Genomic DNA, 25,479 nt, shown 5'->3' with positions numbered 1-25,479 from the left:
GCCACCCAGGGTGGCTTTTCCCCTGGCAAAAAAGAGATGGGGGGACATAGGGCGGCCACACCATCCACGATATCAGTACTGGTGGTACCACCCATACAATCCCAGACTGATAATGGTGGCCAGGGGATACAGGTTTGCAGCACCCTGCAGGTAGGGGCAGATAATGTCATGGGGTCATCAGGGAACGCTGGGTGCCAGGTGGGGGTGGCGCAGGCAGTCTCTAATATAAGCATGGGTCTAACAGCAACATCGGTGCCTAAGGGGGTCTCTGGCAGGGGGTTAGTCAAGGGGGGAAATACCACAACCAGAGAAGTGATGGGCAATGTGGGCATGGGTCACACAGGACGCTCTTCGGGTCAGGGGGGGCCTTCCGCAATTAACTGGGGAGTGGGGCATGGAGGGCCACCACAGTGAGGTTGGGGGTCTCCAGCTGATAATGCCCCAGGTCAGCAGGTACAGCAGCAAAAGGGAGCGAGTGCCCAGTGCGGACAAATCACGGGGGGAATGCCAGTTGCCGTTGGGGGCACCAGGAGGGGCCAGCACCCATATGGGACCACCAATGAATACCCAGGGGGAGAGTATAGGTGAGCACTCAAAGGCATCCGAGAGTGGGGGGTATAATACAGGTGTGGGGAGTGCACAAAAAACAATGTCAGCTGGTACAGGGACAACGTTGTCTGGGACGAGGAGGCAGGGCGAGCCTCTGTACCATTTGTGCCAACAGCTCTGGGTATGTTCGCCTGGCATGTACCCTTGGAAACAAAAGAAAAGATATGAAAAAGAAAAGTATCTTCACATATTCTCTCTCTTGGATTACAGAAGGGTGGAGGAATGCAAAGATGGAATGAATTAGGGGAAAGACAAGAAATTCTTTGTAGAAAGATCATTGGCCAATTGCGTGAAAGGCTTTTTCGATATTTGCGGCCATACTGATTGAAAAGGGCCCAGAGCTGAGTCCGAAATTTTGGTCCTATAATCACCTGGTTCTAACCATGTACCACAATTGCATATTTGGCGCTTGGTTAATGTATGATGAGAGATTTAGGAGTGCAAAAGCTGACAATGCTGCACTGGACTTGGAGTCTAGGGCAATGGACTTGTGGGTTAGCACGCCCATCCAACGGGAAGGGTTTCAGACCCGGATGCCCAGCGCAGTCCTTGCGGAACAGCGGGGGAGGCAGGGGTACTGGAGACAAGAAGGGGGCATGTTGAGACCGGTCTGCAAATTTAAGCATGTTTGTTCCTTTTGCAGGATGTGAGGGCACGGGGAAGTCAAATGCATCAAATGCGGCAGAAGTAGGGGCGCAGCATGCAAGGTGCCACCGTCGGGATTTCCCTCACCCGTACGCGTGGAGGTGCTGAGGGCATGGGCAAACAGATATCACCGGATGACAGATGCATGCTTTCTGGTTAATGGTTTTGCACAGGGTTTTCGTATACCAGTCAAGGGATTACGCACCTCCCCAGTGCCAGGGAACCAGAGATCAGCTCAGGCACAACCCAGGATACTTTGGGATAAAGTGGCAAAAGAAGTCAAGCTAGGGACGGTGGTGGGGCCATCTCCAGTTCTACCGTTTGGGGGGCTTGGTCTGTTCACCGCTAAGGATTGCCCCAAAAAAGGAACTAGGGAAATATAGGTTGATTCATAACTTATCTTTTCCAGTAGGGGCCTCTGTGAATGACGCCATTAATAGCGACCTGTGCGCAGTAAACTATGCATCTTTTGATTCTGCAGTGACATGATTCAACCAATTGGGAAAAGGGGCATTGCTGGCGAAGGCGGACATTGAGGCCACCTTTCGTTTGTTGCCAGTGCACTCCAAGGATTAACACCTCTTGGGGTTGCAAGTAGAGGGCGAGCTTTTCTACGATAGGTGCTCACCGATGGGATAGTCTATTTCATGTAGTTTCGTTGAAAAATGTTGCACATTTCTCGAGTGGATGGTCTGGAAGGAATGTGTTGGGGCACAGGTCTTGCATTACCTGGATGACTTCCTATTCATGGGTAGGAGGGGCACATAGGAGTGTGCCAGTGTTTTGGTAACATTCCAGGAGGTGGCTAAAAAGATAGGGGTGCCTTTGGCTGCTGGCAAAATAAAGGGCCCACCACTCGCCTTTGTTTTCTGGGCATTGAAATTGACAGGGAACCAGGGGAATGTAGGTTGCCTCTTGAAAAAGTGCGGGACTTCAGAGGAGCAGTTTCTGCATGTTTGAAGGCCAAGAAAGTGACTTTAGGCCAGCTGCAGAACTAGATAGGACAGTTGAATTTTGCCCTCAGGACCATCCCCATGGGTAGGCCTTTCTCCCACTCCATTGCGGGGGGCGTGTCCGGGTTGACAAAACGACATCACAGCGCCAGGTTGTCAAAAGAGATAAAACAGGACTTAAGGCTTTTGGACAGTTTTTTGCGTGATTTCAATGGGGTGCGGGTCTGGCCAGAAAGGTCAGAGAACAATGACCAGTTGGGGTTGTTCACAGATGCCACTGGAAGCGTGGGATTTGGGGCTATCTTGGGAACACAATGGTGTTGATGTCGCAGGATTGCTATGCGATGTTATGCAGGATTGCTATGCTATGCAGGATTGCTGTTATACTATGATTTGCAGGAACACTATGTTATGGCATGCAATGCAATGCTATTAGGCTCTCCCATACAGTTAGGCCTCAGGCCCTTCATGTCACCTCCCTGGGCCTCCCTGGACCTGCTCTACACGACACGCCGGACAGGCCCAAGCCCCTCCTAGTGCAGAGGACACATCAGACCTTCCCTTCCGCTTATTCTCTACAAGTTTAGCACTAGCCCCATATATGGGAAATATCAGAAGGGGTTTCTGCGAATGCCGCTTATTCATAATACAACACGATGTCCCCGCAGGACTGCGTCACAAGGTCACATGGAAGATGTCGACAGTTCTTGCCAATAGTCTGTAATGTCGTGCCAAGTAACACCCCCATTGTGATAGTACAGAAACATATTAGTGTTTCCCTGTGATATGCTATATAAACCTGCAGTAGGTTGGGGGCGCTGGAGAGAGCTCCTTGTGCCAGCTGCCTGAACACTTGACTGCTGCATGCTGTTTTTCCCTGCTGATAACTCTGTATGCTGTGTATTTGCGATAGAAATACATGATGCTTGATTTACCACTCAGCTGTCTGACCTCCTTACTTGCTGCAAACTGAGGCTGGCTTTTTCTTGGCCGCCAAAATGTGGACAGCGGTGGCCGGACAGCTGCAGACGGTGGGTTTGTGCAGGAATATCACATTTTTGGAGCTCTTCCCCATTGTAGTGGCACTGTCTATTTGGCCAGAGGAGCTGGCGGGCAGGGACGTGGTATTCTGGTCTGACAGTATGTCTGTGGTGTGCTCAATCAATAGCCAGAAGGCTACATGTCCGATGGTGTTGAGATTGCTAAAGAGATTGGTGTTGCTGTGTCTAAAAGCCAATATTCATTTTAAGGCCAAGCATGTTCCAGGTGTCCTCAATAATGCGGCCGATGCTTTCTCCCATTTCAAAATGCAGGAGTTCCAGTGATGTTTGCGGGGGCAGACCGGTGATGAGGTCTTTCCCAGAGACACTTTGGGAGCTTGGTTCCTAGAGCCAGCAACCTTGGTCAATGTATCCCTATCAGGGAGGACAAAAAGAGGATATGAGAGGGCATTCTGAGAGTTCAGGGAATTCTGCTTTGGGCAAGGACTGGGAGATATCTTCAACAGGGATGCTGCTAGAAGTTCCCTGGGTCACCTGCACTCTGGTGGGGTGTCTATGGGGGTGGCCAAGGCTAAGATGGCAGCCATAGGTTTTGTTACAGGCCTACATGGAAGGTCCCCGCCATCCGACAATTTTGACATAAAAAAGGCGTTTTATGGTTGGAAGAGTGCGGTGGCATCAGGTAGGGAAAATAGGAGAACTCTGCATCTGGATAAACTAGCAGGATTGGTGCCGGTTTTGGGAAAGATTTGCAAAGATGACTGGGAGATGGCACTGTTCAGGGCATTGTTTGTGACAGCATTTTCTGGGGCCATTAGGATCTGTGAAGTGGTGGGACTGATTCTTTTTATTCCGGTCTGTCTAGGGATGATTTGTCCTTCGAGAATGGGGTCTTGGAACACATTTGGGTACGAAAATCAAAACAGACCGGGGGGAAAAGGGGGCAGGGTAGCGCCGACAACGCACCCTAGGTCTGTGTCATATCTGGGCGTACGATCACTCCCAGACCATATGTTTATAGCCCTTTAAGAATGCTGCAGCCGGGTGCCTGGAAGTTGGCATGGCAACGCTGGCGTATAGTCCTTTCTTCCTCCATGTACCGCCGACGCTGAGCAGCACGTAGCGTTGTCACATGATCTGTACTTAAGCACCTCCCACTGGTTGCTGGTGCTTCTGATTCGAAATTGGTGGCGCTACGAAGAATTGCTCTTCTGTTTTTGTTTCTTCCTGTTTCCTTGCCCTTGATACTTTCTTTGCCCTTGGACCCTCCGTGCCCCTTATCCCTCTTCCTCGACCCTCACCTTGTCTCTTGGATATTCTTGTGCATTAGACCTGGACTGTTACCTGGATTATGTTTTTGGATTGCCCTTTGCTACGTTTCTGCCTGACTCGTGTTTTGACCATGGACTACTAACGGACCTGCTCTATCCTCGCCCATGGTATTGTGCTGCTGTTCACGTGTACTGCTGCTCCTGAACTGTGTTTTCTTCCTTTACTGCTGCAAACGTGGAAAGCTAAGAACTATTGGGATACCTTGGATTGTGGGATTTTAGAACTTTGACTCTTTCCATTCAGTAAACAGACTAGAGACTGCCACAGTGTACTTAGGCGTCCTCGTGCCGTCGGGATAGGGTGTGTTTACCTTCAGTGGAATTCCGGACCTCCATCTTCTTGCTTCTCTGCCTGGAATCCCCAAGTGACTTTAAGAAGATCAGTCATACGGTAAGCCCGTAAGGGGTTTCTATTAGTGGGTTGTGAACTTTTGAAAGGGGAGGGGACCGATATTGAATATTTAGAATCAGTATAACAAGGATCACGTTTTACACGCAAAGTCTGACTGCTATTGACAACTGCATAGTCCTGTGTGTTTTTGGTTTATTACCTGAAAGAGTGCTTGCCTTGCCAATACACATTGTGATTAACCTCGCACTTCGCTTGTAGGTTCACTGTGTGTCTTGTACTCCACATCTCTTCTCACCTCGGCGACACCTGCTTCCGGGACTTTGCTTCTGCGGCATCTGTCTACTATTGCGACACCTGGGTCTCATCTGGTATCCTTTCTTTCCTCTGATTTACTGCTCTTGTTGTCCGATTACAGGACCAGAGGAGTACATCAGGAGGAAGAACTCGTCCACTACACTACGTGGGCAACTCGGATCTGACAGTCCGATATTTGCCCGATAAGCAGGCTACGGGTCTACCTGGGGTTCAGGGGCGGTCTGGCAAACACTCTGTTTATGCACATAGACGGGGCCTGCATCTCCAGTTATCAGTTTAGGAAAATCTTCGGGACATCCTTGAAGGAGGCAGGCCTGGAGGGGATGGGGTTTGCTCCATATTCCTTCAAAATACGAGCAGCAACTACTGCTGGCATGGCATGGTTTTAGGGAAGGGCAAATCAAGGCATTAGGGAGATGGAGATCTCGCGCTTATAAAGGGTACATCGGACCATACCTCTTATGTTAAAAGGGTAGAGTAGTGTACAGTTGATGTTATGTCTCCTCGCCACTAGCGGGTGGGGAGGAGACATGGCCTCACCACCATGCAACACCCCGGCGGGGCGGGGAGCCATGGGTTCTCCTGGACCACTTGGCAGTAGAAAAATGTTGGTTATGGATATGATGTATTATATGCAATATCACATTTTTTAAGTGCATTTGTGGTTTGCTGTGAGATTAAAATGTGGCCGGTTTGGCATCCACAAGATGATACGTGTCAGGTGTGTTCACTCTTCGCCTAGGCATGCCCACTTGCTCAGCCCACGAAGGCGGAACCCCGCCATTATGGGGTTGCCGGGTTGGGTGGGAAGGGGGAGCAAGCAGGCGAATGCCAGTTTTAGCCGGCTCCTCTGCTGGGGGCCGGCAGGGTAGGTTTTTGCAGGCTCTGGCAGTGGTGGGGCAGGCACAGCGGCGCCAGTTATGGGGGCTTAAACAGAGCCCCCAGAGGATGAGGAGAGTGTAGTCTCTGCCTTGTCCTGCCTGACTGTCGTTGCCGTGCCTGCACCGCCACCTGTGAGCTCTCAAAGCCACCTCAGAGTCTTTTCCCCTCCAACCCACCCTGCTTTCGGAGAAGGGGGGGGGAATTACGCAAGTGGGGGAGGACCATGGGGACACTGAGATCCCTTTCCGGGGGACTACGGAGCCGGAACTGGCCACCGCGACCAGAGGCTTTCGGCAGGGCAGGGGGGCGGCGGGACCTCAGTTTGGCATCCAAAAGATGACACGTGTCAGGTGTGTTCACTCTTTGCCTAGGCATGCCCACTTGCTCAGCCCAAAGGTATCAATTGTAATATCACGTGTTTTAATGTGTCTAATTTGTGTATGTTTGTATGGAGTTTATTTTGTAAGTGGTGCAAGCCGAAATAAAGTATTTATTACTAGTTCACTCTTAGCTCAGGCTTAGCAGTCACAGAATTAATACTCTAAACTAGTCATTGGGTAAAATGTATAGAGATTAGAGAGCCCCAGGAAAATAAGACAGGAAATTCCAGTATTTCCGAGCACACTCCAGACCCCCTCATGCATCCAATGTTACATTGTGTGCTAACTTAAAATTATCCAAATCTGTTTTAGGAATACAATACAACTATCCCAACACTTTAGGACATAGCTGCCTCTCTTTCCTTTAGCAGAACTAAGGTCAGCCTAACAGGACTGACACACACCCATAGTATCTTCGATGACTGAATTCCTCCTAAGCTTCTTGTGTTCTTAGCATCTCTTTCCCATTTTCCCATCCTATCTTCTCCTGGCTCATTTACTTTCCCCCTCCAGGTCTGCATACCCCTGATGGGGGTACAGTACAACACTCTACAGACAGAACTTGGTGCTTTGAATCTACCACAGTGGTGATTTGGGGGTTCCATGTGTTAAAATCGCAGCAAAAAGGCTGTGGTTTTGCCGCTGCAATCCATGTAAAGGATGCAGGGGACAACCCCGCAACCCCCGCTGCCCTTAAATGGTATAACGGGGTACACCTTTACCAGCTCAAACCACAGCATTTTGGCCGCAATTTTTTCCACTGGCGACATGTTTGCCACGATTTAATTACTGCATACCGATTTGGGCCAGTAGAAAGCAGAGTTGCTTAACGTAGCATTATCCGCTCTAACACTGGGCCACGGATCCCCAGACTTTGCAGCCTAGTGAATATTATACAGCGACTTACGGTGTCAAGTGCTGCAGATAAATCTAACAGCATCAAGACACTTACACCGGCTTCATCTCTGCACATTCCCAGATCATCTATGCTGGTTACCATGACAGCATTGGTGCCCCTACCAGGACGAAAGCCTACCCGAAAATCATGCAGTAAGTGATTTTCTTTAAAGAAAAGTTGCAGCAGGCTCATTATGGCTTTCGCCATAAGCTTAGCTCACTGGAGCAGGTGTGAAATAGGATTTTAGTTATTATGATCTTCCGAATCCAAGGAAGTTGTCTTCAAGAGAGGCGCGAGGATTGCCTTTTCTTTTTTTTAGTTCAGTGGGGAAATTACATTGGGGCTCATGTTCCTAAGTGGGTGACGTAAAATTCATGAGTAAAATCAATGGAGCTCATTATTATTGGAGCGTGACGTTAATGCAAGGCGCAAGAGACTTGCTTAAGGCTTTTACGTCACACCTCATTTTAAATCATTTGTATGGTGGAGAGGAACACAACTTGCGTTTCGGGCGCCTCTCTTCCTCTCCACCCCTTCAAAGTGCAAATGATGACGATTACGGTGAGGGCACATGATGGCACCTAAGTGCAACCCTCAGGGGTCCAATCCACGTAATTGACGGAACTTCCAAAAGGAGCGCTCTCGTTAAATGTGGCGCTGAGAAAATCAGTAATCACCTGTGAGAAGTGGGGCTGCTGCAGCGGTGCTTCAAGGAGTTGAGCTGGTAGTCCTTGGGAGCACAAATTCTCACTAGCTGCTATTATTGTAAAGACCTTTACAATACCTGCCTGAAGCAGATTTGAGTTCTCAACTATGATTTTCAGTAATATTGCATTAGCGTTCTTATGGCTTTCCTCATAAATATTGAGAATTTTAGTTTTGAAGAGGCCAGACTAATACCCAATGCTGGCTCAAATGATTTTAAACAGATATGCAAATACTTTGGACTGTTTCAATCCTCGTTTTCTACACAAGGTGACGTGTCTGTAGATCTTGTAATTCCTTAGCAGGATAGTTTCTGTGCAATTTACGTTCTAAGTGGCATGTTCTCAGTTTTGCAGAAGCTACTTTTTCCATGAATCAGTGATCATATTTAGCAATTGTTTTATTTGTGTGTTCTTACCAGGGCTGGAGTAAGTCCACAGTTTCTTCCAAAAGGTTGGCAGAGGTGTATAAAATGTTTTGATAGCTGTTTGCAATTTCTGAAATATTAAAACTGCATGCCCTCAGAAGATAGGACATGGACATGTCTGGATCAAAACAGCGGACGTTTCTTTTCCGTTCTGTTTTATTACATGCAAGTGGGCTTCAGACTAGATATTAGAAGAAGAGGACAAAAATAAGGTGACAACATGGCCGCCTACATGGCAAAGGCCGACGACCAGTTGTAGGATAGTGCAAAAAAGTGGGCACCCCAGCCACAGGAGCAAACATCTTACAGGGCAATGGGCAGCACGTGGTCTTCCCAGGCTTTGACTCACAGCTGAGTTCCTGCTACCTTCCAATGCTTGGCCTTCTAGTCATGTTTGCACACACACAAACCTCTTAGCTGTCCGCAAGCACGTGTAAACCTGTGAGAAGGGGTGGGGGAGGGAGGGTGGATTCCTTTGTTCCTTCCTTTAAATGACCTCTTTCTCTTTGTGTAGTGTGTGGAAGATTTTGTTTTTTCTGGTGTTTACTTTTTTATCAAATGTAGATGATTGTATCGTTCTACTCCATTTGATGTCTGGTGGCTTGTTGGAGCTGCAAAAACCACAAATCCACCTTGGTCAGGCGCCTAATCCTAAGTGAACTATTCACCTTGCCCTGCTGGAGTTTGCTAGCAGGGGCTTCTGGGCGCCTTCTGCTTTCAGCATGGGTATCCAGTGATTATACCGAAAGAAACACTGAATGAAATGATACTGAAAAAATAACGACAAATAAATATATGGGGGTAAAGGGGTATAAAGTGTGGGGGGTGGTTCGGGGTGGGGTTAAACGCATGGAGAAATGGGAGATTTAGCGGGGCAGGCCACCCCCCAACAAAAAAAAAATAGATATTTTTTCCCCGGTATTATTTCATTCACTATTTTTGAATTCGTTGTAATCACATAGACTCACTCTCAGCATGTAGCACCTGGTGTGATCCTGAAATAATGCAGACCGTTTTTAGGTTTCGGCACATTCTAGTGTTATTTTCCCGCTATCTGCTCCCTCATTTCATAATGAAAGAGCAGTAATGTGGGGTTTCCGGTGTCTGAAAGAGGACCATAGATATGAAGTTCAACTTCCTGCTCATTGTTCAAATGGCCTTTTCATTTGATCTTGCACTTGTATAGGGCCCTCCCGATGAATTGCCCTCTTGCCCCCACCCTCTATTAGGTGCATTCTTCCACTGTGGTGGCGGGGGCAGAAATAACATACAGAGACCTTCCCTCAGGCACAAAGATTTTTAATATTAAAAGTTGTGTCTGCTCTGAAAATGATGACACGTTGGCACCCCACCAAAGCGAGACATGTGGGGTTTTAGGGGAGATCTGATGACACCACCCACCCAAGGGCGACAGAAGAAAGTGACTATTTTCTCCCCCTCAGGCCAATAAGAGGAAACAGTGGGTGTGCTAAGGGATCTTACAGCATGACACAAAGGGGTCCACGATGGAACACATCCTCTGGGTTGTGCGTATAATTGGGTCGGTTAAGCTTGCTTTGTCATGAAGAAGCACCTGCAGCTCGAGGGGTCACATCACAATGGGGCTGTAGATTTCTCTGCACCCTCTGTGCCCCTCCCCTCCCCAACTCCTGTTGCTGGTGAAAGGATTCTTGCTGCAATAGGTCAAGTGTCATTTTGTTCCTCCTTTCTCTGATAATGGGGTCAAGTTAGCAGCTTTAAAGGGAACTTTTGGGCTGTTGATTGAACCAGCACGGGCTATGTGATTGCCGCTTTGTGCTGAAAAACAAAATCGATGCTATTGCTGAACTCCATGGCCATCCTTTTATCGATCCTTAAAATCATGACAGGCTAAATCGACCCCGCCAGGATTTGAACCTGTGAACTGCAAGTTACACTCAGATCTCTGCAGAGGGAGCAGAATTTTGACACATCACTCTCTGGTTGGTTAAATGGGAATACAAACTGTGTGTATTAGTGCATTTCAACGAACGGGCTGGTGGCTGCAGTGAGACTGGGTCGTACGTAAATAACGAGGTTTGTTCAGCATTTGGCAGGCCAATATGAGTAACTACAGTCATTCCCAATGTAACGCTAAATGACCGGCTCAAGATCACACAGCGGTAGGCGACAGAGATAGGAATCCACATGGTCATGACATTCTTGAGTCCATCCATAGCACACTTGGCATTACAGAGTAGATTGTATGTTCATTTTAACCAAGTTCTGTGAGCCACACGCAGGTCCAGCTACAAATTCATGTCTTTTGTCCTTATTTGGTGGGTTTGAGACCCACGCCATGCTGCCCCGTCATTTTACTCTGACAGCACTTCCACGTAGTTGGCTGGATAGAGCCCCACTTGTCCCCGGGCAGTGATACCCTTACACCAGCCCTGCTCATCTTCATCCTCAATCTTGGTCAGCTCCTCCCCTAAAAAAGAAAGACATGAGAATAATGAATTGATGAATTGTAAGCCAGCAGACTAAGTGCTGGCATCAGTGCTGAGTAGTGGACGAACAGCGCAGTAGCGGGCATGCAACATTCAGGGATGAGCAGTGTGTGAGGTGAGCAGAAGAATAATTTACTTATCTACAACCATGGTTTGGGAGGCTGATATCTCTAATAGATATGCATGCCTTGCATCCTCTCACCAACTGGATCTAGTCTCTAAAATCCCTTTGAAAAATAAGATGTGGGTGGCTGTGAGAGAAGTGTATATGTAAGGGTCAGATATGATACCCAAAATATCTTCTCTGCCCCCCTTTATTTGCAAATCAATAACTGAAACAAAGTGTTGCATTTAAGCAAGTTATTATTTTTTCAATCTATTATCGATTTGCATAGTTCCCTTTGATCATCCAGCCATACAATCCAGAGAAAAAAGGGTCATGGGTTAAGGGTCTCAACCTGAATTGATCACTCAAAATCACCTGTTGCACTGGGGCAATTTGACAGCATCAAGATCCAACCAGAAGTGCTTTACTAGGGTGGTTCGATAAGGGGGCCAAGAGAGGGCTTTTATTAGTCAATGGTGCATTGTTCTTTGAGTAAGGCCAATCCACCTTTAAGCAAAGGGACGAGGGTGGAAGGCACCTGATAAACATAGTGAAACAACATAAGAACAAGAAAAATGCATTTGATAAGGAATGATAGGGTTACATTGGTAACAACAGGACGGGAGGTGAAGTTGTTTTCCCAGAATGATTATCAGACATGACATGCCTAAACAATCAAACTGACCAGTATCAGGGAAGCAGCAACGACGTAAGCCATCATGTTCTTGAATGTGGACCCTCAAAATCTAGGCTGATAGGATTGAAGGTATAATTTATAATTGCTCTTTTATAACGCGCTTAATACCAACGAGTGGTTTCTAAGCACGGAATCGGGATTTGAACCTGTGTTGTGCTGCATTGTTTTGCTTCCAAGACAAACTAATTACCTCTGAGCTATCCTTCCTTCCCAATAGGGAAGTAGACGTAAATTACTTTTTTTGTGATGCAATAAGAGTCAATGTTTGAGCAAGAAGGCAGATAGAATGATCCTTCCTTAGATTTTCAAGTCTGAGACCAAAATGGAAGACAAATTAGCAACTAGATTTGTAAAAATCCTAATCTGGCCATAGGCTCTCTGGAGACAGGTCAAGGATGAACTAGCATGTTCAATAATACGTCAGAGATTCCATCTCTAAAGTCATGTTTTTTATTCTGTCCTAGCTCTGGAAAGCTTTGATTTCCTAACACAAATTTTGTGGACATTTTGGGGGCTTTTTCTGCCTGCTGCTCTACATTTTAGCCCAGAAGCCAAAGGCAACAGCATTTAGGCAGACAAGTGGCATCAAATGGGTTTCTTTAGAAATACAGCTATATAAAAGTTATTGTAGGTCGAGTAAATCATTTTAATTGGTTAAGCATTAAATTAGGGACCTGGACAAATCATAGAAATCGAATCATTTGACCACAGGAATAAAACTAGCGAGAGCAGCACCGCATAAAATGTGCTTGGAGATGGCACACCATCGAATACACTTTTCCTAAATCGGTGATGACAAATTAGGGCGTAATCCTGCTGAGAAGAGAATCTGCATTTTGTACTGCTCATTAGAAGGATATCTATCATTTGATTAAACTGAAACCCATACCACTGAAGTGTCTTTTCTATTTATTGCCCTTACATTCCCAAAAAAGTATTTCACAAGATTGTATTCATGTAGTATTGGGGTTTATTGAGTGAAGAAAAACATCCAGGCTTGGTGTGGGGCATCCCCAGGGCACAGCGATGGTCGGACTACCGCGACCAAATGCAGGCTATGCTCGCCTGCATTCCATGTGACTCAGCCGGCAAAACTAAAGGGTTATGAGGGTAAGAACCACACTGTGGTGAATATGAAAAATGAAATACTCACAACTTATTCCACTGTGTTATAACTGCGGCAAAAGGCAACCCGTAAAATGGTAGACACCACAGTGCTATATGAGTGCTTGGCAGAAGGCGAATGCTAAGATATCAGAATGCACTTGAGCAGTTAGTTCACCAAACTGGCAAAACTCAGAAATACCAACATGGGGGTCAGTGGCACAGAGGGTTATTAATGTATTGTCAAATCTTTAAACTGGGATCAGCGGTGTCTTACACAACTGTCAAGAAGCAACGAAAATAGTTGACACTAGGGAAAGAGGATCTTTGGAGATAACTGCAACCATGATACTCTCTTGATAAATAAAGACAGAGGCGCAGGGGGGCACATGGAACAGCCCACTGAAAGGATCATTGAGCCACCCGGCCGCATGAAGAGCCTGTGGCATTTGGTTGTGGAATGTTTGCAAGAGTAGCATGTGGAGGAGGTATAGGATGGAACAGGAGATTGAAAATGGACTTGGAATTGGAAATGGAAAATCCAGAATGGGCGCAGATACTTATGGACCAGAGGACAGCCGCTCTAGCCAGAGACTCTATCACATCCGAACGCGCACCACAGATTGAACTGTGGCGAGCCACTCCTGAATAGGAGGCGTAAGTGGCGTGCCTGGTTGCTTGCTCCGTGTGGTATTTCTGTATGATGTGGTGGAGGACACACTTTAGCAGTAGTGAAGAAGGGGTGCTGGTGGTTTGGATGCTGCACAGAGAAAGCAGTGGGCCTTTTAAAGAGCAGCTGTTTTAGGGTTCATTGTATGCCAGTGTAGGTTGGGCATAACAGAGGCCTATATAGATTTTTTGAGGGGCTGGCACAATCGCCTTTTACATTAAAGTACTATGCATGCCAGAAGGGCCCCGGAAGCCTTTAATGGAATATGGAGCAATACCATACAGGTGTAGTCTCAAGGGCGCTGCCGCTACTGGACCCACTATAAAGTACAAGAAGTCCACAGAGGAAAGACCTTACTTGCAGTATCACTGACAAAGCATGGCATGCTTCGATCCGAGGCATAGCAACGCTTCAGGGGGGGGTCACATTGAACTCAATGGTTAATTCCATGGTTGTGTTGACATGCCACCAAGTTCAGAGTGTCCTGTTCTAGGGGAACCCGTTCTGTTTTTTTATTCTGGCAATAGATGCACGGTTGCCCTCAGAGGTGCTAAATGGCATGAGGTCTTACAGCCAACGATGGGCCTCATTCCGAGTACGGCGCTAGCCAATGGCGCTATTAACGCCTTGGTTGACGCCGTACCCGGACCGGCAGCGCCTTGGTGGATGGCGGAATTACCGCCCCATTCCAAGGTTGGCGGGGCGGTAATTCCCCATTCACCAAGGCTCTTCCCCATTCCCAAATGAGCCCCCATAGGGCTCAATGGGAATGGGGAAGATGCAAATAACGGTGACCGTTCATTACGGTCACCGTTATTGGCTTGGAGGCCCCTTTGCGCCCTCGACTTTAACACCTGCTCAAAGCAGGCGTTAAGGGCGAGGGCGCAAAGGGAACTCGGAGTATGGCGGTAAGGGATCACCGCCACCGGTCTCGTTACCGGTGGCCGCTATCCCTTACCGCCATACTCGGAATGAGGCCCGATGTCTGTCATGCCCATTTAATGTAGGTGAGGTTACAGTTGTGTTTTCTCTATTCATCATAATAATGATTAGTGCACACACAAAGCACCCTTTAGAAACTGAATTGCCATTAGGCATTTATAACAGTGGATAGTACTCAACTCAGTGGTACTCATGTTTCTAACCTCGGGGATAGTAGGGTCTGACTAGACAAGCTGGGATTCCAACCTTTGACCTTCAGTTACACACCCAAGTGTCGGAGTCTAGTAAGCTATCTTACAATGTGACTGTCTCTGCAGGTGTGCAGAGGATAACTTCAGGCTCTTTGGAATACAATCTGCAGAGGTTAGTACCTTGGGCTACTAATGGCGTCCATCTTTGACTAACTTGAGTAATCTCCTGGAATGGCGCTGCGTAGGAATGTCAGAAAAGCAGATACATCAGATTTAATGCAAGCGTTAATCCTCTCTCTTACAGTGTAGGAAAATCAGAATTTGGTACTTGTGTGTATCCAAGATAGGGAGTAATGAGTCGTCCTCTTTTGGGATCAGAAACCCTCAGTACACCGGTCAATGATGAAGCAGCCTTGAAAAGCCTTTTCTTGACCTATCCTGCAAGTGAGGTGAAAACATCCTCCCTGAGGAGGTGAGTGGACCATGGATCGTGCCGCCCCTGTTTTCCCCTCCCTGGTGTAGCTGTGTACTGTGTGTGGGGACTGAGCCAATCCTCATGCGAAACCCCTCTATTTAGCACAGCCGAATGTTCCCAACAGGAGGAGTACATGTATTCAATTCACATATTGAAATTCATTATGGATACAAATCCGACCTTGAATCATGAGACACTTTATATGGTGCATGAATGCTCCCAGGAGGGTGAACTGCAGGTTGTCCATCTGCAAGGGAGTGACCATGTGCGTGCCCTCTTATTCTGGATGAGCGGGGCATGCATACTTGGGCTGAATGCTTTTCTAATGGCTTTATCTCGCATGGGGTCAGGGGGGCGGTGATGCATTTGCTTATTTACGCCTCTACCCCTCCTATTCATGCTGGTGACAACAAGACATCTCTGAGTAGTGCAGTGGCACTGCCGAAAGAGCAATTGGGTCCAGTGCATCCATTAGAAGGCTCTTTCATTGAGCACCTGTGGAAAGGGTGTTCCTATATTTTCCTTTCAAGGATCAATGCCCTCTAGGGAAGCACGTCATCAGGAGGCAATTACTTTCCGGGGATACCCTTCAAAGAGAGATGTTGCCCTATAACACTCCCAAGCACTCTGGGACATTGGTTGATGGTCTGATCCTGAAGTAGGTATTGGGCATCCTCTTTGTGGTCCTATAACTCCTCAGAGGTGAACCTAAGGGTCCCTGGGGTCTAGGTAATGAGGTCTGCCTTGGTATAGGCAGTGCTGTTGCTGGCACCTTTGACTCTGACTGTACTGAAGGCAACATCATTCTGGGTTCTAGCAACAGACCCATGGGCATCATTCACTCTTGATGTCAATTGGAGTGTTTGCCCTCTGACCTTGAAGTCCAGCTGGGAGTGGAAAAGGTAGGTTTCCAGGCCATTCATTGTACTGGTGTCTGCAGATTTCTAGGTACATGATCTTTAAGCACAGCATGGGGGGGCTTAATCAATACCTGTTGAGCACTGCGGGGAGATGCCGATTACCACCAATTGCAAAGTCTTGCATTCTTTGCAGGCTGCATTTCTGGGGTCTATTCTCTGGAGTTAAATAACATTGATGAGATGATAATGGTACTGGAGAGAATTTGAAAACTAGGTTTGGGCTCTTGACTTCAGAGTCTTTCACTGTCAAAGCTGCCACTGTTTGCTCCTTCTGGGCCTGTACCATCTTTTCAATCGCCCAGGTCCTCCTCAGGATTCCTAGAAGAAGCATTGCAAGCTGCTTCTGCCCCTTGAACGTAAGGCCAATGGTGCAGACACACGCTGGTCCTCTGCGACGGCCCTCATTGACCGTAATGAGGAACAATGCTGAAAGCAGGGTGTTCTCCATGTTCCCCACCTGTTGGGCACCTACAAGCGATTAACAAGGCTAACTTGTGACCTGTCTCCTGCAGCAATGCTGGCAGCCATCTTGCTGTGGAGGGCATGCTTGTTTGCAGATGGTAACATTCATTGTGATGAAGTGATTAGGCTGTTGTCAAAGCCTCCTGCTCTGGTCAGGCCCACAGATTGTTTCCCAAAAGTAAATAGTAAACATGCCCATCTATAACATGCGTATTAGCATTCATGCATTATTGGGCAGCAAGCAAACTGATCAGAAAAAGGCATGGAACATGTCATATTGAGCATGGCTTGAGGGGAGCTGTGCACAAACAGGCGTATGCAGCATTCAGTGGTGAGTAACACGTGGGTTGTACTGGAGCAGTTGAAGCAGGCGCTACTTAAAGAGGTTTGCAGATGTTAGCTGTGGAACCTTGCCCGGCTTCTTTAGTACTGAGCAGCAGGCACACTGTAAATATTCAGCCAGGCGGTGGGCTGGCGGCATATTCAAACATTTAGCTGTGGGGAAGCTGGAATGGTAAAGTGAAGGTGTTTTGGGGGGGCGTGTTCAGAATCGAGACACGTGGCTCTAAGTGTTTTACCTGCTTTAAAACTGAGCTCGTCGGCCTCCTGCCCCAGATAATCGTACACCGCTCGCACGCGCACTCCGGGCACATTGATGGGTGCCCTATTCATGCTGTAAATCAAAAGATAGGAGTAGGGTTAGTCATTAGTCCCTTCAAGGTGAGAGTGAGGGCTGCGCCCCAACCCTGCTCCCCGGGCTGCGGTCAAATAGTTAGTACACACAATGGACGTCAAGTCCTGCTTAAGACCTATTCACAGAATCTGGGAGACTTTGAGTGGTGACCAGGGAAAGGTATGAGCAAATATACCTCATTAAAACTTTCACAAATTTGTGTTTCAAAAAACGAAGACTGAAATAGTCCTTTCTTGTCCTAAAATTCAAGACTGCAATAGATCCATATCAGAATCTTGTAGTAGTTCAACCAAAACGCAGCGCGCACGAATGCCCGGCCAGCCTACGAATCCCACCATCTTCATTTAAATGCACTGACTGACCTGACCTAAAAACACACTCTTAAAATGATTTTCCCTTGACTGTGATCAAATCCCTTTCATTCCAACCTCGCTGGATGTACACATATTGTGTCTATTTGTCCTTGGCTCAATAGGGTCTCTGGTTATTCTTAATGTATCCCATATAGAGGTATCAGGTAATATTATCGCCAGCAAAAATATTGCCGAACATATGGTCGTCGGGAACGCAGGGTCCATGTGTTATTTTCGCCGCAAAAATATCGCCATATTTTTGCATCGCGATATTTTTGCGGTGAAAATATCACATGGAACCCATATAGAGACCTATAGAAACGAATCAAATACCATTTAAGCCCCATGTAGTCTATACCTTACCCCCCCTTATACCCTCCAGCCCCATTTGAGCTGCCCATTGTAACCTCTGTCTTCAAGCAGAATAATGAAACTTTTGAGTCCCTGCCCCAACCCTGGGGGCCCATTTGGGGGTGGAGTGTACAGGGCTTACTGACCTCCACTCTCCAAATGATTATGTTTATGTAAACCATGGCAAAATGAGACCACTTTTCAGAACACACACACACACATATATGAACGGGCTACATTTTTGGCACGTCTTTGACTCATTGCCATTTCAATCATATATGTAGGCGCCAACATCATAGCTGTTGGCCTCTGGTGTAGCCATAGGCACTTTGTTCTCCCTGTGCAGATTTCAATGTGGAAGGTCCTAAGATGCATCCCACTGACTGCCATTATGTTCTGTGGATTGTAGGAATGTGTGTTTTCTTTTCGTTATGAGTTGCACCTGCATGTGTTCTCAAGCGGCTGCATGCATGCTGTCACATTGGGGGATCATTTCAGGTTGTTCATTGCTGTACACAGGAGTTGTCCAACTGGAATTAAGCAGACTGGGACTGCAAACATTCGAATTTACTGCTGTGAGCTAAATTTGAGATTTTTTTTATTTTTTTTATTTTCATTTAGTTTATACAAACTTTTGAAAAACTTTATCTTTAGTGTAAGATCAACATTCCATCATAGTCCTTAACTATTTTTCAATGAACTATTTTTCAATGAAACACCTTGTTGGACTTCTTCTCTTGACTTTTTCTATCCCTAATTCGTCTACCTTTGCTTCAACGTATATTCTGTCTTTTTCCAGTCTTTTCGGATTGATTGGTATCTTTACCACAACCTATACGTGCTGTGGTATTAGGCTACCACCGGATTCATTTTTAGGCGCTTCTGCAGAAGCTCTAAGAATCGCATTACTGCGATCAACAGTGGCTTGCTTTCGGTCAAGTGTAGTTGTCTCCACCAATCTTCTTCAGATAGCGTCTGGTACTTTATCCTCATCTTTCCCATGCAGCTGACACGCTGGTCGTTTAGTTCAGTACAGCTTATAATGAGGTGTTTTAAATTTTCATCTTTCTCCCCACAAAATCGACATAGAGTATTTTCCCTTGATATCACACGCCTAATTCTCAGGATTTCTTTTGTTTCTAGGATGTTTAAACGAAACATCAAATAATACTTTCTTAGATGTTTGCACGGAGCTAGTGCCAGATATTTCTGAAGCGTATTTCCTTTTGGTTGATTTATCATGGCCTTTTGGCGATCTCTTCTTTTCCCGATTGTAATCCAATCGAGATCCAGTAATTTTCTTTTTACAAAATCTGGGTTATTCCATAACGTTGACTCGTCCGTCCCTAACTGTTTGAGGATTTCTCCACATTGCTGTTTCCAGTCTCTTAGGGCCGACTTTTTTTCGCCTATTTTGTTTCCCTGTAGGATTTTGAACGGTGGTAGGTTTGCTTCGTCATGCATTTTTCTAAAAAAGCAATAGTTTATTCCATGTAATCTTCGCGTTCAGTGTGGACATTCCTACTTCATATAGAACACACGCAGTTGGTGTGCTTTGTGGTATTTGAAGAACTTTTTTCCAGAAGAAGCCTTCACACCTAGACCATATCTTGTGGTCACAGCCAAACATGTTCTCTGCCCCATAAATCAGGATCGTTGTGATTTTATTTTGGTAGAATTTTCTCACTGGCTCACACGTGAATTTCCCGAATTTCTTCTGCATTACGATCCCTTGTGAGGTTAATTGTTTGCAGCTATTTAGAATTTTTTTTACCATTGGTTCGTCATTTATGCTTAAGTTGATTATTGTGCCCAAATATTTTGTAAAGTGCACTTTCTCTAGCTTCTTTGCTCCCACGAACCAACTCGATCTATACTTATCAGATTTTCTTCCTCTTTTGTTCTCTAGGACTAGGATTTCTAACTTGGCTGCGTTTATCTCTAGCCCGAGTTTTTCTGAATAGATCTTCAATGCAGACAATTTCCTCTGTAGGCCGACTGGTGTTCGGTCCAAAATTACCATATCATCTGCGTATAAGATGTGATGTAATTGGCATCCATTGATGGTTGGTGGAAATGAAATCACGTTTGACAGTGCTTTCCCTACTTCCGAGTTGTAGAAGTTAAACAGGATGGCCTTAATGGGCAGCCCTGTTTCACTCCTCTTTCTGTAGGAATTGGCTTTGACAGATTTCCTTCTTTGTCTAGCCTTATTTGAATGTACGTGTCAGAGTAAAGTTCTTTGATGGCTGCTATCAGACTCTCATCGCAGCCTCTCTTCTTTAAATTACACCACAGATTTCTCTGTTCACTCCATCAAACGCGTTTGCCATATCAATAAATGCCAAATAGATTTTCTGTCCCGATCCAATGGCATCTATTTTTAGTAGGTTTAATATTAACAGGCTTGTGCTGTAGCCCACTCCCTTTACAAACCCAGACTGTCTGTCATCATAGATTTTTCCGTGATTTATCCACAGTGTGAGTTGTTTGAGGAGCTGAGTTGCAAACACTTTGCCTATAACGTCGAGGAGGGCGATGGGGCGATAATTTGCTGGCTCCGACCGTAAGCCTTTCTTGAATATCGGAACAATGATTCCTAATTTCCAGGTCGCAGGGATCCTTCCTTCTTTTATTATTGCTTTGAACAGGATCTCACAGAATTCCGACCATTCCTCGATGTTTTCTTTTAGGTCAGCGTTCGAGAGGCCATCCGGTCCAGCGGCTCTAGATGTACTGCTATTTGCAATTGAGATTCGGATGTCCTCTCTGTCCATTTGTAAGTCCCATGGAATTTTTGCGTGGATCTTCGCTGTGCTTGGACCTTCCCTTCTTTTAAACAGATTTTTGTAGTGGCACTCCCAGTCTGTTTCCGTTACCATATTTGTTATAATCGCTTTTTCTGAGTTAGATGATTCATTTATTAAGGTCCAAAAACCCCTGGAATTTCTCTGGTTCAACGCTTTCAATATTATCTCTGCGTCGTCTTTCTCCATCTTAGCTCTATGTAACTTGTGCCAGTTGTTGTACTGGTTTCTCACTTTTTTGGATTGGGTTTGATTTTCTACTCCTTTGGTGGCATTAATCGATCTTAGTGCTTTCCTCAATTCCCTCTTTTTTTTAGCCACTTCCGGGTCATACTTATGTTTATAGAAATTTTGGTTCCTTAGAGCCTTCGTTTTTTTGGATTTATAAATTTCTAGTAAGTGCTGGTATTCAGTTGCCTCAGTCAGGCCTTGCTCCTGGGATTTTTGCATTTGTTCAGATATCTCCTTAATATTCGATTTGTTTATCCTTAGTCTGTTGCCTCCAGGTTCCACTGAGATGTCGCATCTCCATTGTTCCTTTTTTTCTGCTTTTCTCCATTTCCATTCCATTGATGATATATTATGTATGATCACTTTGGATGTTTTTAGTGACTGTGAAGGAAACTATTTCATGTAGTATATTCTCCGAGACAAAGATATAATCTAAAATAGATTGCTGAGTACCTCTTTCCCAGGTCGGGTTTGCTGGAATGTCCCCTCTTGTTGCTCCATTAAGCATTGATAAATTTCTACTTGTCATCTCTTCTAGCCAACAGTCATTTTTAAATCTCATCCCGTCGATCTTCGTTGTTTTTTGTTGGTTTAGATCAATAAATTTCCTGTTGAAATCTCCACATAGGATAATTATTGCCTTTGGATCTTCTATTTTAATTGTGTCTATGGCTTCAATGATATCATCTTCCAGCTTTTGGTTAAACTTTAATGTTGTATTCCAATATATATTTAGTATATATAATTGGTTCGTCAGCTTCCCTGTGAGTTCTGATTGTTCTACACACACCTCCTGAAGGAAAGGTGACAAGTTACGGGCGGATTTTATTCTTAGTCCACATGTTCTTTTGATTAAAGTCAATTGTCCTGCCATAGGCCGTCCTTTTTTTTGTTTTATAGCTGGATTTATTGCTACTTCGTAGCCATCCACACATGGTAGTTTGGATACCCATGTCTCTTGCAAACATATCAAATCTGCCTTTTGTATTGTTTCCGGTTGCGATCCTAGGAGATGTGAAAATCCTCTGGTGTTCCACGAGGCTAGCGTCAGTGTCCCTATCTTGTCATAGCATTAGCTCTTCATTGTTGGGTTCAATGATTTTGCCAACCAAGAGCACTTTTTTCCTTCATCTTCATCAGCGTTTACTTCCGGAGATTTATAGTTAACTGTACCTAACTTTCCGCGATTGTCCACTGTTATTTTGATTTTCTTCGTCTTTATGTCATCGGGAAGACCAGCTGCTTCAGTCTCTATTTCTGTGTCTTTGAGCTTGACATTAGACGCATATTCCCTTATTGTGCTTTTTTTCTGTTGTTTTGAATGTCACTAGCTCTTTCACGTTTGTTCTTTGTACTTTGAATTCTTTTGTTTTTGCGTCATCATTTCCCTTTAAGGTGTTGTCTACTTCATATGCTTGGTATCCCGCTTCCAGGAGTTGTCTCTCGCTCATCATGATCAATTCTGCATCTTTTTTGTCGTTGATGTGTAAAAGTACAAACTTCTGGTTCATCTCAGCCATGATTTCCACCCGATCAATCCGAGCGCTCTTTATTACCCTTAGCACAGGAATTTTTTGGAATATTTGTAAAATGGTGTGCCGATTTAGTGGGGTCCCACCTTTTCCTCCGTCTATTTTCTCAACCAGTAATTGATACTGGTGGTTTTTCTGCATTGTTTTGTTTCCGACAATCAAGTTAGGGTTTCTTGACTTAGCAGACTCATCGACATTCCCTCTAGGTGCTTCGACTTCTCTTGTGGATTTCTCCTTCAGAAGCTCAGTGCTAATCATATTGTTTTTCCGCTCATCTAATATAGGGTTTTTTGTAACTTCCATAATCTTAGGTGTGTTTCCCTGTTTTAGCATACTCTTCAGTCTTTTCTCTTCTAAAGTGAGGAAGATTTGTGGCTCTTCCATCTTTTTTCTACTTTGCTTTGCTGTAAATTGAGGTTTTTTAGGTGTTTCTGGCCACGAAATCACTCTTTTGTTTGCCGATCTATCATCTTTCTCTTTCTCGTACCCTTCAATGGACGATTTCTGCGGGCTTGTCTCTGACTCACGATTATCTCGTCCAGTATTACTTCGATTTTCGATTGTTTTTACTACCTCATTGTTATCTATGTTTTCTTCAGCTTCAGACACACTGTAAGTTGACATGTTCAACAATTCCTCCTCATCACCTTCTAGGTCTTCCATGTCCAGCTCAATTGTTCTTCCAGTTAGGGTCATATTGTCTTCAGTCAGATTTACTGGCTGTGTTTTTTCATCCTCGATTTGGATCTCATCATCTATTTTTTTTTTCTTTTCTCCCTTCAATGTCGCTAGTTCAGGGTTATTTACAGTTATGTTCAATGCTTTAATGTTTCTGAAGAAATTGGCTGAGCTGCGAGTTTTCCTGTTCTTTTTTGCTTGTTGATTCTTAGATTTTTTGTTACAATTATTTGAGTTTGACTTGATTGTTTTTGAGCTCTTCTCGTTACTCGCTCCTGAACTGATTTTCGGGTTTTCAAATATATCATACCACTCCCTCTCATTCTTTTTTCCGTGTTCAGTTATAGGCATACTTCCCAGATTCTTTGTGTTTGTATCAATGGATTTTGACGTGTTGGGTGGATTGGATGGTAGAAGAGCTTGCTCTTTATCTATTTCTTTTTCGATTTGCTGTTTACCTTCCTCAACCGCTTTTTCTATAGGTTTCGTGGAATCGATCGAAGAGTAAGACCTTGTTTTCTGTGCAATCTCCGCACTCCTCAACTTAGTCCTTCCACAATCATTGACATCATGGCAAATTATGAGTTCCTTATCGTAGCAGCAATTCTGTTTAGTTACCCTTCTCTCTATTTCTTTCTTTTTTTTTTCAGACGCATGCTCAGTTACACCGAATTTCTCAGGTAACTCTAATGTTTCTAAGTTGATCACTGAAATCTGGCTCGTTTGTACTGTTTTTGAAGCCTGTGTTGTATTTTAGTCTCTCCTTCTTTCTCGTTCATTTTGAAGTAGCGTAAGAGCTTGCCTTGTCACTTCTGCTAGGAGTTTCTTATCTTCCGAATTATTTCTTAGGGATTCTTTTAAAGCCACTAATGAAATATCATTCCCTCGTTTGGCTACCACAATCTCAGAGGTCATTTCTTTAAGGTCTGTCTCTAGTTTGATCATTTTGGAGTTTAGTAGAGCAATCAAAGTTGTTTGGTCTCTGTAATTCTCATTTAAGTTTTCGTATAACTTCATCAGAGGCGCGACAGCTATTGTTGCGGCAGACATCAGAATTGGACTTAGCTTCGATATTATTTTTTCATCACAGGTTGATGTTTCGTCTGTATTGCTTATTCCCGCCTGGGGTATCTCCGTGGATCTCCGCCAGTTTTCATTTCTCAAAGTTGTTGTACCATCCTCATCTTCCGAGTCCACAGATGTATTTCTTCCCTTGTTTTCCTCTTCTCTATGACTTTTGAGTCTTTTCCTCACACTACAGTCATCATTTTCGGAACTTTCTCTTCTTCGACATCTCTTTTGAGACACTGTAATCTCCTCATTTCTAGATTTGAATGCTGGCGAGTTTGTTTCTAAAGTCATTACTTCGTGTATACTCCTATGCTTAGGATAGTATGACTCTGCAGATGGTGGTTTTTCCATGTTGGCGTTTATTTGAGATGACCTTCTAGTTTGCAGCAGTTTTGCATTCATTTTTGCTAGATCTTTTATTACTTGATCCACAATCCCTACTGAGTTTCTTCTTTCTCCTAAATTTGGATTATTTGTGGTAGAGTTGTTGGCAGTGTAGAGCTTTCAATCCATTCATTTGATGGTAACCACCGCTCTTTAGTGCCCTCCGATTTCTCTAGCGCTGTGAGGTGTTCTTTTGCGTTTAATTTGGTGTGGAGACCCCTTGGGTCTTGTAGTGCTTTGATCAATTGCTCATCTCCTTTGCTCATGGTTGCTGTTGTTTCTATTTTGTCTGACTCTGGTTTGTGCATCTCAGCTACCTTTGTCCAAGCCAGTAGTTTTAGCGATGAGCTCGATTTTAAGTGCTCTACCCTGGGTGCCGCTCTTTGTATCGTCATTATAATTATGTTATTTTCCTGTGTGTTATGGGCTGGGTCTCGTGTTGGATCCTCAGGGTTATGCTCAAAGTAAGGGGTAATAGGAGATGGTTGGTCGCTCAGAACTTGGTGTATCATAGCAGTGCAGACTTCGACATTCTTTGTTCCTGATTGAGTTTCCTCAGATTTGCTGTTTCTTCCCTGTGCCTCAACCACCTGCGTCTCTTTTTCCATTTCCGTGGTTACTTTGGGTTTTTCCCCCTGCAGTGTAGGAGAACCAGTGTTTTTTGTCCCTTGCCTCTCTCTGTAATTCTCTGATTGCACTTTTTTTTCATTTTCAGGCTCGTCTTTAGTTTCCCTCTCGGTAGTCTCATCTCCATCTAGGTCTTCGATACTTTCGGAGTCACTTCCTAGATCGAAAGTATCCATCAAGTCATTCGTTCCTTCCCTTCTCAGCCACGCCATATCCAT

At 45.1% G+C, this 25,479-nt stretch overlaps 1 protein-coding gene across 5 annotated transcripts in view; it reads right to left on the bottom strand.

The window, feature by feature from the left end:
* Nucleotides 1-9,781: 9,781 nt before the first annotated feature.
* Nucleotides 9,782-25,479, bottom strand: part of LOC138453031 (protein kinase C and casein kinase substrate in neurons protein 3-like) — a 170,928-nt gene continuing 155,230 nt past the window's right edge. For 2 of the 5 annotated variants that reach the window (XM_069605493.1, XM_069605458.1), the window contains exons 9-10: nt 17,112-17,206; nt 9,782-10,947 (exon numbers count right to left, since the gene is read on the bottom strand). In XM_069605493.1, the coding sequence (XP_069461594.1) occupies nt 10,832-10,947; nt 17,112-17,206 (211 nt within the window). In that variant the 3' untranslated portion in view covers nt 9,782-10,831. The remainder of the gene's footprint in view (nt 10,948-17,111; nt 17,207-25,479) is intronic. The other 3 variants (XM_069605468.1, XR_011260354.1, XM_069605479.1) reach the window with 3 other exon arrangements.

The sequence above is a fragment of the Ambystoma mexicanum genome, chromosome 1p (genome assembly GCF_040938575.1).
Source record: "Ambystoma mexicanum isolate Mex_15411 chromosome 1p, UKY_AmexF1_1, whole genome shotgun sequence".
In the NCBI taxonomy this organism is placed as follows: Eukaryota; Metazoa; Chordata; class Amphibia; order Caudata; family Ambystomatidae; genus Ambystoma; species Ambystoma mexicanum.
Note: the sequence above shows the minus strand (reverse complement) of the source record. Positions and strands in the feature narration are given on the sequence as shown.